This window comes from Chelonoidis abingdonii, chromosome 1 (genome assembly GCF_003597395.2).
Source record: "Chelonoidis abingdonii isolate Lonesome George chromosome 1, CheloAbing_2.0, whole genome shotgun sequence".
Taxonomy (NCBI): Eukaryota; Metazoa; Chordata; order Testudines; family Testudinidae; genus Chelonoidis; species Chelonoidis abingdonii.
Window position 1 is genome coordinate 309,347,350 of NC_133769.1, and position 16,054 is coordinate 309,363,403.

Genomic DNA, 16,054 nt, shown 5'->3' on the forward strand with positions numbered 1-16,054 from the left:
AAATTCCCTAATGGTGGATAGAGTTGTCCCTAGCACCCCCGGCAGCACATGGCCAGCAGCCTGGAGCCCCTGAACTTCCAAGAGCTAAGCAGATCAAAGCAAGCATATCTATCATACTGAGGAGATTTAAACTTCAAGACTCCTTCTAAGAAATGGAAAGGGAGGTGGATATTTTTTGCTGTTTTTAAAATGAAATAAACAGCTAGTATTGTTTTTAAAATTATCATGAAGAACAAGTTTAAGTTTTGTTGTAACGTGTGTTGTTTGCAGGGTGACCAGATGCTATGGGGAAAATATTGGGACCGCCGCGGGGAGGAGCTTTTTTTTACACTCACCCGTCTGGGAGTTTGGCAGCAATTCGGCGGACAGTCTTTCACTCATGGATGATCTTCGGCGGTATTTTGGCAGGGGATAATAAACCTTGCCACCAAAGACAAAAGCACCCGCCGCTGAAATACCGCCGAAGACCGTCTGTGACTGAAGGATTCTCCACTGAATTGCCGCTGAAGACCAGGAAACAAAATATTTGGACAAATGGCATCCCGACCATACTCTGGCCGGGACGCGGGACCAACTCCTCGAAATCGGGACAGACTCGATTTTATCGGGACATCTGCTGACCCTAGTAGTTTGCCTGGACTGCTCAAGACCTGAATGCTTGTGTAGGAGGAACTCTGTGAGTTGGCTTCTTAAATACCTTCATGCTGTTTCACATCTGATACTACTTGATGAAACACAGGTGCCTTCTTTTATAACAGGCTTATTCAAAGTGATATAAGTTATGGAAGTGAGATCTTGGAAGAGTGTTGCCGTTTTCATAATGTAATAAAAATACTGTAATGATAAATAACAATTAATAATAGTGTGTAATAAGCATGTCATAACAACAAATTTTATATTTCCAAGATCACTGCTTTTATAATTTATACTCAGGTAAAGGAGAAAATCCCTGAAAATATTTGTTTTTAGGAGGGGGTTCGCGAGATCTGAAATTTTAGTGAAAGGGGTTCACAGGTTGTTAAAGTTTGGGAACCACTGATCTAGAGAGATCTCAAAGTTCCATATTAACTTTATCAATGGATTTTTAATCTCTATATAAGAATCAGTTCACCCATAATTAAAGTATAATCTCTTCTAGAGAGAAATGTGACAACCATTAACCAGTACCAAACAACACTAAAAAACAGTTTAGGATAGCGAGTAAAAAAATAAAATATGCAACTGAAATTATAGGCAGAATCTAATTATCCAAATAACCACGTAGCCAGTATTCTACACACTTCCTACTCTTGTAAAGAAAAAAGCCATGGGGTCTTTAATGTCTCAATACTGCCTTGGAAGGAAGAGTATCACTTACTATATTCACCACTAACTGCAAATGATTTTTTTTCCTTGAAGGTCTCCCATGATTAGCCCAGCCATGCTTATTTTATGAGTTCAGAGCCAGAGGTTGTATGTCTGATTGTAACAGGGTAGCCATTGACTGAGAGCACCTTCATGGCCAGGGTAGCTTTGCAGGCATCCTGTCTCATTTAGTCCCTTCTTGCAGGTCCTTTAATAACTGCACTCAAGCTTTACTGTGGATAACACCCTCTGCCTGGGACTGGTTTAATAACAGCAGCAGTTCTTAACAATTCTCAGGGTCCCAAAATACAGTCCATCACCACACAACAGTCCATACTTCACTCTGCCATTTTCTCTCACAGCTGCAGCTCTTTTTCTGTCCCAGTCTGTTCTCACAGTCCAACTTCCCAGTTCTTCTAGGCCCAAACTCCATTTGAGTTTCCCCACTGGAGCTTCCTGGGTTCCTCTCTGTCACAGCTCCTTTGGTCTTGGGGACTTTCACGCAGGAGGCCTTCATACTCTCTGCTAGTTCTTTACAATTTCTTGAGCTCCTCCCCTTCATTGCATCCTTGTCCTGTTTTTTATAGGGTAATCATCTTGATTTCTCCCAGGTGTGACATTCTGTAATCACAGTAGCTCCAGCCTGCCAGCCATTCAAGTGTGAGCCACCCTGTTACACTGTCATACTGAGGTTATGTGATTTATGTACCTTAAATGCATGGTTTTATTGATGTGTTATACAACAGCCTCTAGAAGCTGCCTTTAATTAGGATTTCATTTCTAATTAAATAATCACATTTATTTCTATGTGTATACTTGTTATGAGGCATTAAAATACATTTGAAGTACAGGAAATAATTTACACTGAAGGAAATGGTCCACAGTTTAAGTGGTATTTTGTTAATCACACATGTTTTGGAGGTTCTTCCCTATTAACTGTATCTATGTCTTCCCTTAATTAATGTTGCGAGTACCAATTTTAGTGTTAGTGAGAACAAAAAATATGTAAAATGTAAAGATAACACTCAGGAAAGTAAGAAAACTCAGCTAAGAACTGTAAGAAAAGCTAGGAAGAATGATTTATGATTTATTTGTATTACCCTTGCGTGTGAATCAGGATTAATACAAATACATCCAAATGTCAGAAGGGATCCTACTTATTTCGCCTTTCAGTTCCCCTCATCATTATCATGTACAAATCTATTTATGAAATGTGACTTCAAAACTACTCATGCTATCAGCTCACCAACTCTGATTATGAAAGTGTCCTCTGATGCTTGAATAATAGGTATTCTATAATTTAAATAATCCCTCAAAATTCAATTTACACCTTATAAATTAACTTCTGGATATGTATATTGGGTAGATCATTAGAACGCCTTATGATATTGTACCAATGAAACAAAAAAAATATTTCAACAGCATTTTTAGTTGGATAGGTACCCATTTGCTGAGAAAAGAGTTGGGGAAATCTTTCATAACGTACATTTACATCGTATAATAGGACCTACTACAGTTACTTTTTTTTTTTTTCCTATTTCCCCCATACTATTTACTGAAAGTAAAATTTTCAAAAAATGTCTCAGTTTGTCTACATAGGGACATGCAGGAAAGTTAATCTAAATTAATAAAAGGTGTGAATTTGAGATTGATTAGTTAAACTACATAAATCCCATTTCAAACAGGACTAGATCGAAGAGCATTAACAAACAGTTTGACATGCATCAGCAGGGTCTACATCATGGACTGGCAATCTTTGTCACGCGTTCTGTCAGGGAAACCGACCGCCGGGCCAACATGGTTTGTTTACCTGCAGCATCTGTAGGTTCGGCCGCTCACAGCTTCCACTGGCTGTGGCTCATGTTCCAGGCCAACAGGGGCTGCGGGAAGCGGCGGCCAGCACATCCCTCGGTCCACGCTGCTTCCCATAGCCCCCCACTGGCCTGGAACGGTGAACAGCAGCCACTGGGAGCTGAGATCAGCTGAACCTGGGGACGTTGCAGGTAAACAAACCGTCCCGGCCCACCAGTGAATTTCTCTGATGGGCCACGTGCCAAAGGTTGCTGATCCGTGGTCTACACAGACACTTAATACAAATAAGTATTTGACTGACCTAGCTACATCGCTCAGCACTGTGAAAATTTTTTAACCCTCTGCAATTTAGTTAGGTCAACCTATCCCACACTGTAGATGCAGCTACGTTGACTGAATGGTTCTTCCAACGACCTAGCTACAGCATCTCAGACAGTTGGATTACCTACACTGATGGAAAAATCCCTTCCATCAATGTAGGAAGTGTCTACAATACAGTGAGATAGCTGCAGCGCCATAGCTATACCACTGTAGCTGCTGTGGTGTAGAAATACTTTTAGTATGCAGCAAGCTAGTATGGGGAAGATTCACACACCAGCTTGTTGAGAACTAAATGTTTGTGTAGACACCCTCAGTCCCATTGAAAGTCAACAGGATTAGATGCTTTTGCAAATGAAGCTTACACTATGCTTACATTACAACTGCTACAGCGCTGCAACTGCGCCGCTGCAGCAGCATAGTGTAAATGCTTCCTACATTGACGGGAGGGGTTTTTCCATCAATTTAGTTAATCCATCTTTCCAAGAGGCGGCAACTAGGTCCAGGGAAGAATTCTTCTGTCAGCATAGCTGCATCTACTCCAGGAGTTAGATCAATCTAACTATGGCACTCAGTAATACAATAATAAATAATAATAAATAAAACTTCAGGAATATGAGATGTAAACATCTAAAAGTTCAGCAGTGAAAATAAGGATGACATTGAAACAAACAAATCATATAAAGTGACATTCTTACCTATGCAGCTGTAAATATTCTCTGGGTCTATTTAATAGGTGAAGGAATCGGTCAACAATCTTGTTTTTTCCCACGCCCTGAAATAATGTATATTAAAAACATTACAGACAAAGAAGAGTACTTTAATATCCAAGAATTGTCGAGAGAATAAGGTCAGAATTCCTTTACAATCTAGTAAAATCTCACACAAGATACAAAAGTTTTGATCGCAAATACAATACTATATTATTAGATTTACACCAATGTTTAGTTTGAAAAAGAGAAGTGATATTCTTTGTAACTGCATATTTTATCTGTCCTACTAGATTTTATATATATATAAGTGGTATAGCATGGAATATATATATTGCACACTGTAGTGAGGATGAGTGGCCTCCCTCCGACCAGGAGAGCGAGGGAGCATTAGATGCCCCGTGGAGGGTGGAGCCTAGATCACCCCGCCCCCCTTGCCAGAAGTACCAGGGCATGGCCGGAAGTATAAGAGGTCGGCCCTGAAGCACAGTTGGGGGACAGCCTGCAATGGAGGAGAACACTCGGCCTGTTCTCCAGAGGCCCCAAGAGGAGCCTGCACCTGGCTGTTCCCAATTCCCAGACCTGGACAACGACTGGCCCAGAGTACCCACTGCAGTTTACCTCGACGAGCCGGAAGAGGTCTGGAGGCCACAGGTACCAAACCCTGGGAAGGCAGGAAGTAGTCTGGGGGAGCCACGGAGCAGCCGGCTGCAGAGCCCGCCATGGCTCAGTTGGTGTGTTGCGGCTGGATCCCCGCCGACATAGGGGCAGCCAGTCATGCCTGTCAGGGCCCTGGGCTGGGACACGGTGGAGTAGGGTGGGCCCTACTCCACGCGGGCTGGCGGACCCCATACGCGGTGCAAGGAGGCTCTAGCCCAAGACAGGAGCTCCCTTGCCACTCACTTTACAGACTGTTTGTTTGCTGACTGCCTGGACTCCAACTGGGCCAAAGCCAGCCTCCAAAAGACTGTTTGTTTGCTGGTTGCCTGAGCTCCATTCAGGCTAAAGCCAACTCCTTAGAGGCTGTGTGTTTGTTGTCTGCCTAAGCTCCGCCAAGGCCAAAGCCAGCCCTAAGACTGTGTGTTTACTGTCTGCCTGAGTGCTGCCCAGGACCGAGCCAGCCCTGATAGACTGTACTTAAGGGCTGACTACTTGAGCTACCCCAGTCCAGGCTAAAGCCTGTTATTGCCTATTTACTATGCAGCCCTATTGGGGCTTTTGCCTGTCTTACAGACTCTGGTCCTGACCTCACAGGACTAGCCCGAGTGGCCTCCCTCTGACCGGGAGCGCAAAGGAGCATTACACACACATAACAGCTGTATAGAAATACATGTGCAGCCATTTTCATTTTACCAGTTGTACATTCCCTCTTAGAAATATGATTATTAGTTTTGCAGTTCTTATTTCTACATGCTTTATTTCATATTCAGTGCAGTTGGTTTAATAACAGAGCAGACTAACATGCAGTACCCAAAGCAAAGGAGAAAGTGAGCAGCAAATACAAAATGCCAATATAATCTACAATCATACTTTATTTAACAGCGTTACTAGTATTTGGATGACTGAAACCTACATCTCCTTTTAATTAATTTTAGTACTCTAGTCCCTTTAGTTTCCCAGCATTTGACAGAAGTACAGTAGGGGTGCAGATGGTGGGCTTACACAAAATACAAATACAAAGTTGTAAACTTGGTAGTCAAGGGAAATATCTAGGAGCAATTGGCTGGCGTTAGAACACTGCCTTCTGTTCAATGTCACGTACAATATTTTCTAACCCTGTTCTGCTGAAATCAATGGCAAAAGCCCCAACTCCACAAACTGAAATTATGGCTCATGCTGATCCATTGTTTCTCTTGGACTATCAGATAAGAGTGGAGGCCAGTGATAACTTTCTCCATCTATCACTCAGAGAGTGAAACAATTCCTCTCTTATGCAGACCATAGCATAGTGGTTGCAAGATTGATAGATGGGAAAGATAGTAGAGTTGTCAGCCAGAGAAAAGAAACAAAGGAAAGAGATCAGGAGGAATGATAAGTTCACAATTTTGGAAAATATGGACATTGTGATGAGACATCTGAAAATGCAAAACTCAGCAAAGAAGTAGAGGAGCAGATTTAAGAATCATTTACATAAATGTAGCAGCTGAAATCATGGAAGCATATAAGGTTGCCAAGAGAGAACAGAGCGGAAGAAAAAGCGAAGGCACCACAATGTATTCTTACAGTGAGGTGAGTATGAAACTGGTTGAAAGACCATACTCAGAGAGTAGTAATCAATGTTTTGCTGTCAAACTGGGAGGATCAGTCCTGGGTCTGGCGCTATTCAATATTTTCTGAATGACTTGGATAAAGGAGTGGAACAGCATTAGAATTCAAAAGGACCTTGAAGTATTGAAGAATTGTTCTGAAATCCGTAAGTTGAAATTCAATAAAGACAAATGCAAAGTACTTCACTTAGGAAGGAAAATCAAATGCACAGCTACAAAATTAGGAATAAAGGGCGAGGTTGCTGAAAAGGATGCAAGGATTATAGTAGATCACAAATTGAATATGAATCAACAATGTGATGCTGTTGTGAAAGAAGTTAATACCTTCCTGGGGTATATTAATAGGAGTGTCCTATGTAAGACACTGGAGGTAAAAGGTCCTACTCTATTTGGCACTTGCGAGGCCTCAGATGGAGTACTATGTCCAATTTTGGGTACCACACTTCAGGAAAGGTGTAGACAACCTGCAAAGAGTCCAGAACAAAGCAACAAAAAAGATGACTGGTTTAAAAAATCTTGAGCTATAAGGAAAGGTTAAAAAACTGGGCATGTTTAGACTTGAGAAAAGACAACTGATATGTTAAAGGCTGTTATAATGAGGACTGTGATCAACTGTTCTCCATGTCCACTGAAAATAGGACAAGAAGTAACGGTCTTAATCTGCAGCCAGGGAGATTTAGGTCTGATATTAGGAAAAACTAACTATAAGGGTAGTTAAGCTCTGGAATAGGTTTCCAAAGGAGGTTGTGGAATCCCCATCTTTGGGGAATTCCCCACAATTTTAAAATCAGGTTAGACAATCATCTGTTAGGGATGGTCTAGGTTTACTTGGGGTTTCCTCAGAGCAAGGGGCTGGACTTGACTTTTCACAGTCCCTTCCACCTCTACATTTCTAGGATCTCTCTATATTTCATGCTTTAGGTTATACTACATAAATACGTCAAGTTTTTCATGATTTCTTGACATCAGAATCTCCCAATGGAGTCATAACTTTACATACAAATGTGATGGTAAGATATGCTTCGTATTACTGGTATTTTTATTTTCAATAATTGCCAGTATCCTGTAATCACATGCTTGAAGAATTATAGGACTTTTAAAATTCTCTCGTATTTGGAACAAGACATAATATAGCAAAATCATAAGTTCTTCTACAAAATCAAAGAACACACCTTTTATCAGGTAGAAATAAAACATAGCTGGAAACCTGCAATATCACATATAGAGATGATTACACCTCCACACGCTGCTGTTACTGCAGTTGTGAGATTTTTAAAACCATAAGTGGGCTGATACACTGAAATGTACCACCTAGCTTCAGCACAGCTACACAGAGGCAGAACTGCATAATGCACTTTTTTAAAAGAACTTAAAAAACTATGGCAGATGGTTAGAATCAGTATCGTGTGCCAATCCCTAGTAGATTCCATGCCTAATTCTCTCCAGAACGGGACTAGAGCCAACTGTGGCAAAAACCAAGCTGCAGAGAGACAGATCAAATACAGACTCAGTACAGAACATATCAAATAAATTGGATACTCTACTAGAAGCAGAAAGATTTTTTGGCTTTCATCTGCATTGAGAGAGAAAGCGTGGTTTGTCTGTGTGTTTGTAATACTGTCTTAGGAACTCAGACACACACAATTTAGATATTTCCCAACAACTAAATAATGTTGTAGTTCTTTTCCTTCATCTCTCTAATGGAATAGAGGACAAGATGGCTGCCTTTTGTTTACTTCTTTCTAAGCTGTCATTGCCAGTGATGAGAGTAAGAATACGCCTAGCTTCCAAAAGAATGTTCAGATGCTAAACGGGTGCTGTAAAGCACCAAGGAATGGAGCGAGTAGTGCTAACACCACTACTGGTGAAATCCTGCCCCTTGAAGTCAATGGGAGTTTTGCCATTGACTCCACTGGGGCCAGGACTTCACCTTAAGACTTTTTCTTTTGTGTGTGTTTCATCAAACTTTTGTTGCAGCTTTATTTTTAAGTCAGTGAGAATGATATATTTTAAAAATATACATATAATATTTAGAAACAGGCATTCCTCACCAAATCGTAACTATTATTAAAATGTTAAGGTTGGTTAACTTTTAAATTTAGCTGCTTGAAGGAGTACAGTATGTACTTGCACAGATATTGTGATGTACCACACAAAATCCTTGACTGGCAAAAATGGTTAGGGAATCAGAGTCAAAGCTCTTTCATTCTATTCCTGGCTCTCCCACAGACTCACACTGTGACAAGTCACCACCTCTGTCTGCCTCAGATTTTCGTATCTATAAAATGGGAATACCTCACCAGAGTCCTTCAATGATTAACACAGTGTTTGTAAATCAACGCTCTGGATGTAAGTGTAAACTATTGTTATTACTAGAACAATATTCCAGCAAGAGGGAATGATTTAATTAAACACTTGGGACAGATCCAGGCCCATGATAAGGCTTCTTTGTGCCATCAAGAGACCATTAACGCCAGCTTAACTGACTTCCTGAGGAAATCCTAACTGACAAAGAGCCAGCATAGCTAGCTCTACACAACCCTAACCTGGCCTCCATGGTATAAAGCAGGGGTTCTCAAACTTTTGTACTGGTGACCCCTTTCACATAGCAAGCCTGTGTGTGCGACCCCCTTAGAAATTAAAAACACTTTTTTACATATTTAACACCATTATAAATGCTGAAGGCAAAGTGGGGTTTGGGGTGGAGGATGCCAGCTCGCAAATCCCCATGTAATAATCTCGTGACCCCCCTGAGGGGTCCCAACCCGCAGTTTGAGAACTGCTGGTATAAAGAACGTGTTGGAGACATGAGCAGGGAAAAGAAATGCTGCTGCGTGTTGGAACAGCCTCTTAGGAGAAGTTACCAGTGGACCCAAGTTAGAACAAACCTGAAACAAGCCTGTGGTAGCTGTGGAGATCAAGGAGCATAAGGATGGCATAAAGCCACCCTCCTTGAGTCTTGTACTAAAGAGTCAAGAATTAAGCTTGCTCTCTTATATACACACTGATATCTAGAGTAATGAGCAATTTAACTACACACTTCATATAAAAATACTAAAAATATTGGGTTGTTCTATGGACAGACTGAGGTAACAAATAATTTCTCCAGTCTCATGTAATTTGCCCCCATGGAACAGCCAGATTTAACATCACCACCCACAAGGAACATGACTAATCATCTTATCCAAAGCACTAGAAGAATAAATTAGTTCTTCTTTTCAGAGATATCTGCATAGCACTTGTGTATGAAATATTTCCGCTATGTAAGCTTAAAAATACGCATTAATCAAAAATACAGAAATATGCAAATCAGGATGAATAAATAACAGTTTTATTTAAGTTTTGACTAAGCCAAATAAAAATATCTGAGAAAAGCAAGCATTAGTACATTACTTCTATCCTGAGAGGAATATAGTACACCTGAACTATATAGCACATCTTTATGTTAATGGCAAGGCCTTCTTTGAGGTGGTACATTCTTCCTTTGTAATGGAAGCTGCCCACCTTCACAGGCAATAGATTGAAGGAAAAAAAAAAGTCCTTTACGTTGCTCCATGTAGCAGAGTGCAGCTGGCCCTCCTGGCTCCTGCCTCTGCTAGGTTCAGATAAAGTCACTCAGAGACCCTCTGGTTCTGAAACTACTGGTGCTCTTATTTATAAGTCTGTGCTCCCACCACCTTCTCACCATACAGTGTACTCAGCTCTAGGTTCCTTGTGCCTGAACCCAGGAGGGAAGGGCTTTCTCCCTGCCTGCTCTCCCTTGCTCTATCCTCCACCCCACCACCCAGGCTTCCTTCTTCCCAGCCTCTTATAAAGCCCTGGGCTAACTGGGCTGGCAGCTGACTCTCACTCCCCAATTAGGGCAAGTTCTTTCCAGCCAGCTCCACTTTATTCACTTAAATGGGGCTGGCATGGCCGGTGGGCTGATTCTGCAGTCTTTCTGCTCAGCACCCTGTCACACTCCACAAAACAGGTAAACAATATACATTTGCTATTCTGAGTTTTGTTCAATGTTACATGCTATTATGGTACTCTTGGTTTCTCCACAAGTGTTTATGTAATTAGATTGGAAGAAGAATATTATCTTTGAAGGAAACGTGGTCAAGTTTTCTATAGAATATGGCCTTTGACTCTTTCTTTAAGGTATTTCAATCACTTGGTTTATTAATTTCCTCACACCAAAATTTATTTCTAGTAAGAGCATAATTTTTCAAGTAATCTAAGTTCACATCTCCATCAGATAAAGTAAGGCCTCACATAAGGCTGGATGCCAATACTAGTTCCACAGGGAAGACAAATTATTGTATTTTTCTACAGGCAGTTACATTTTTAAAACTATTAATACATTTTTGAACTATCTACTTACTGCTGGCTTACTTTATAATTCTCACTAAGTGCAAGAGAAATAGAAATTGCTACCAAGTGAGCTTGTGATGGTCTTCGTTTAAATTATTAACTATAATATTTAGCACTTTTAGAGTATGCTACATCTTTAAAACATGTTGCACCTTTTACCCTCCTCCTCTTTTGTCTACAAGTTGTTTATTTAGTTTGCAGGGACCTATATTACAGACATGCAAAGTGCCTAGCATATCTTAAGAGAAAATAATAATAGTAGACCCAGTGTACAAATCCTAACTAGCAAATCCTAAAGTCCACATGTGAATTGAGGAATTCCAAAATGTTGAAATTGCTAACTGTATTTGGAAATCATTTAAACTACGTTTAGCATTTCTGAGCCTCCTGCTGGTCATCACCATCCTGCTGCTTGTTGAAAAAGTGAACACCAGCATTATGGAAGTCCAGTATAAAATGTACCAAGCCATTTTCCATCTTGCTTTAATAATAACTGTTTAAAGGAGAAGGTATGCTTTTAAACATTACATTTTTATTTTAAAAATGGCTTTTTATGCTAGTTAAATGAGCACACAACCAGGATAGAAATTGGCTATCGGTGATAAAAAGTGTTGTCAATTTTCAGCAAGAGGTGGGCAGCCACCACAGGCTCAGAAACAGCAACTTTGATTTGACAATGTTCAGCAATGAAAACTACAATGGAGTGGGAAAATGGAAGGCCTGGAGGGAGCAGGGAGCACGTGTGTCCGGCAGTCAAGACCAAGGAATAGCACTGGTGAGCAGGGCTGGTGTGGAATGTTTTCCAGTGCATCTCTGAGTCCCACTCCTCAAGTCACATACAGCAGCTTAACTGCTATAACTCATGCTGTGGTTTTCTGTCCTCTTTATGGGCAGATTAATGAAGAGGATACCCATAATTTTGGGAATACCCACACAACCACTCCATTTCCTTCTGGCCATGCCCCTTTTCTCCATTATGCTACCTGCTGTGCTGCACAGTGGTACAGACTGCATTACAGACGGTCTATGCAGGCAGAGAACTGCGTAAGTGCATTGTACATCATGGTCAGTGTGTTTAAACAAGCGAAGTGGTATACATTGACTTTAGAGTACATAAGAGTCTGGTCATCTACTCTGAAACTTCAGTTACATGAACCAGTGAATAATCTGAACAAGACTATAAAACAGATAAGATCTAAAACATGACTACTCTGCCTTTGCAATGAAGTGGTAAAGAATGTTTCGTGGATTCCGAGGGTCACACTGCCCTCAAGCCATGGCAGAACCACTGGTGTTAATGCCAGTTCCACTGAGCGGGACTGGACGCAACAGGGGAGCTGGAAGGGCTGTTGGTGTCACCCTGCATGGAGTAAGTAACCAGGCTGCAGAAAGCCATGCTGGAGCTATTGTGCTTGGGAGAACGCTGCTGGTATCAGGGATGTGAGCCAAAACTGCACAGCACAGAGGCACCCAGGGCTACAGCGTAAGTGGTGACACAACCCCTTACTGGTCTGGGATGAAGCCCTAAGCATCACATTTATTTGCTGAATAGTTTGTCTCTCTCGCTCTCTCCTTCTCACCTGCTCACGTACACACACAAAATCTTCAACTAATTGAACAAACAGCATTTTGTGTCCTCCCCTCCCCCAAACACACAAATCACCACTGATCCTATATTATAGGAAGTGAAAGACAAATATGTGTTACAGTACTAAAGAAATGCTAGCAGAGTTAATCTTTCAGCCCCTATCAAATAGATAACACAAAACAATGACATCAGACTTTGTTTCTAATGATAGATTAAACTTTTAACTTAAGATAAATGAACAGAAAAGGATAGATTTTTTTTTTTTTTAATTACGTTTGCAAGCAAACACAGGATGAAAACCTTGGCACCTTGAATGGGAAAGTAATAGTGTACGTGGTATGAAAGCAGGCTTATCTTAATGTGGCTGCTTTTAAAAATATTTAAAATATGTCAACTGGATTAATTCCTAATATCTAGGCTCTTGTTACTTAAACTTCTGTGGTGGCAGTGATAACAAGCGGTGTTTTATGGACACACACACACACAAAAACACACATCCTGAATTCTGAGCAGGATTAACCAGACAAAAAGAAAGAGTCTTTATCAACTCTTAAGAGCACATGAAGTGACTGAATCTGATATACAATCAGTTTTCTATGTTGCTGTATAGAAGTAATTTAAGGTACCTTTCAAGTAAGGCTATATATATATATATATATATATATATATATGAGGGCTCTATTGGCATCTCACGAGATGTCTCATGAGACATCGACTCGCTAATCCACCTGACGCGGATCTACAGTGAGGATATCGGGATGTCATTCGGACTGGAGAAGTGTGGCCGGATGGTAGTGAAGAGAGGGAAGGTAGTCAAGACTGATGGGGTGGAATACGCCCTGCCGGTCATCAGATACCCTGCCGGTATAGTGAGCTGGCCAAAGGAGGACATGGAGGCTGCCGATGTGAAAACCCGGAAGCTCCTCACAATGCACGGAGGTTTCCACCCCAAGTCCAACACCCAGAGACTGTATACCAGCCGGAAAGAAGGCGGGCGGGCTTGGTGAGCGTCAAGGCCACTGTCCTGGATGAAACCCGGAACATCCAGGAGTACATCAGTAAGATGGCCCCCAAAGATGAGCTGCTGAGAGAATGCCTGAGGCAGCAGCAGACATGGGAGGAAAGACCAAGCAGAAGAAGTGCCATGGCAAGACAAGACCCTTCATGGATGTACCATCGACAGATAGCTGAGGTGGCTGACATTGGGAAATCCTACCAGTGGCTGGAAAGGGCTGGACTAAAAGACAGCACTGAGGCACTGATCATAGCAGCACAGGAACAGGCACTGAGCACCAGATCCATTGAAGCAGGGGTCTACCACACTAGAGAGGACCCAAGGTGCAGACTGTGCAGAGAGGCCTCAGAGACAGTCCAACACATAGTGGCAGGATGTAAGATGCAGGCAGGAACAGCATACACTGAACGGCACAACCAAGTGGCTGGCATTGTGTACAGGAACATCTGCACAGCGTATGGGCTAGACCCTCCCAAGACCAGATGGGAGATTCCGCAGAAGGTTGTGGAGAATAGCAGGGCTAAGATTCTGTGGGACTTCCAGATCCAGACGGACAGGCAGGTACTGGCCAATCAACCAGACATCGTGGTAATAGACAAGGAGCAGAAGACAGCGGTGGTGATAGATATAGCAGTGCCAAGTGACAGCAACATCAGGAAGAAGGAATATGAGAAGCTGGAGAAGTACCAGGGCCTGAAAGAGGAACTAGAGAACACACACACACACACACACACACACACACACAATATTAATGTATTTGTCTTTTTAGATTTAGATTTCTCTGTAGTTATTTACTTATTCTAAAACTAGATTCCAATAACATTCTCAGATGTAGGCACATGAAACTGAAGATTTATCAATGGCACGATAGATGCAACTTCAATGAAGCAAAAGAGAGTTTCACTTGCTTATACCAATGGTGAATTTTGTCCACATATTGTAAAGAGATATGTTTTAACCTACCTGGTTGCCAACTAGAAGAAGGTGCTCTCCCAGCAAAAAGTCTTTTAGCATATCCTCCATCACCATCATATGCTAGAGACAAAGAAAACAAGAATTTTAAATACTGTGCTTATACACACAAAATAAATCAAAGATTATTACTTCAAGTATTTTTCACAACCCTTATCTATATCTATTTATTTGGTATTCTAAAGAAATAGAATTGTCTCAATCAGAGCAAAGGGAATCTGTTCAGTAACTGAAACATTTTTTAACTCTACTGATATACTATCCTGTACTGTGACTGGCGTTAGGTGTCTGATTTCTATATTTCTCAATAACTGTTCAGAATGAATTTCCTTTTAGTTTGGTGGGCTAATATTTGTCAGCCACAGTGCAAGGACTGATATAATGACTGTATGTATGTAGACTGCATCATGGAATGGGCCACCCAAATACCCTGAGAGAACTTGCTTCAATACAGAAATAAAACTCTGGCTACCCGCACACCCCTAGTTGTCACATACCACTCCACACTGGAATCCATACAGGGTATCATTAAACAAGTACAACCTGCACTCTATGTGGACTGCATCCTGAAAGAAATCTTTCCTGAACCCCCTCTTCTGGCCTTCAAACACACCTTCAAACCTCTCCAAACTCATCATCAGAAGCAAGCTCCCCATAGACCAGGACACACTAACTCAAAGCACACCAGACTTTACCAGAACAGATGCAAAACCTGCAGACATATCTCCACCAACAATACACCTTTCAAGATCCACGAATCCGGCACATGCCTATCACAATATGTGGTGTGCCTCATCTAGTGCACTAAATGCCCCAACAACAGCTGTGTGGGTGAAACCAGAGAATTACTATATTCTTGAATGAACTCACACAGGAAAATGATAGAAGACTAAAACACCCTATCATGTGTGGTGAACACTTTTTACAAATTTCAGAGTGGTATCCGTGTTAGTCTGTATTAGCAAAAACAATAAGGAGTCCTTGTGGCATCTTAGAGACTAACAAATTTATTTGGGCATAAGCTTTCATGGGCTAAAACCTACTTCATCAGATGCATGGAGTTGAAAATACAGTAGCAGGCATATATACACAGTACATGAAAAAATGGGAGTTGCCTTATCAAGTGGGGGGCCAGTGCTAACGAGACAATTCAATTAACAGTAAAATACCAAGGGAGGAAAAATCAATTCTGTAGTGGTAATGAGAGTGGCCCATTTCAAACAGTTGACAAGAAGGTCTGAGTAACAGTAGGGGGAAATTGGTATGGGAGAATTAGTTTTTGTAATGACCCATCCACTGCCCGTCTTTATTCAGGCTTAATTTGATGCTGTCCAGTTTGCAAATTAATTGCAGTTCTGCAGTTTCTCATTGGAGTCTGTTTTTGAAGGTTTTTTGTTCAAGAATTGCTACTTTTAAGTCTGTTATTGAGTAACCAGGGAGACTGAAGTGTTCTCCTACTGGTTTTTGAATGTTATAATTCCTGATATCAGATTTGTGTCCATTTATTCTTTTGTGAAGAGATTGTCCCGTTTGGCCAATGTACATGGCAGAGGGGCATTGCTGGCACATATCACATTAGTAGATGTACAGGTGAATGAGCCCCTGATGGTGTAGCTGATGTGGTTAAATCCTATGATGGTATCCCTTGAATATATATGTGACAGAGTTGGCA

At 41.3% G+C, this 16,054-nt stretch overlaps 1 protein-coding gene across 1 annotated transcript in view; it reads right to left on the reverse strand.

Annotated features, from left to right (window-relative positions):
* VWA8 (von Willebrand factor A domain containing 8) overlaps positions 1-16,054 on the reverse strand; it is a 279,054-nt gene that overhangs the window by 134,136 nt on the left and 128,864 nt on the right. Inside the window, exons 20-21 of the mRNA XM_075065283.1 lie at positions 14,374-14,445; positions 4,173-4,249 (exon numbers count right to left, since the gene is read on the reverse strand). Of these exons, the coding sequence (XP_074921384.1) occupies positions 4,173-4,249; positions 14,374-14,445 (149 nt within the window). The remainder of the gene's footprint in view (positions 1-4,172; positions 4,250-14,373; positions 14,446-16,054) is intronic.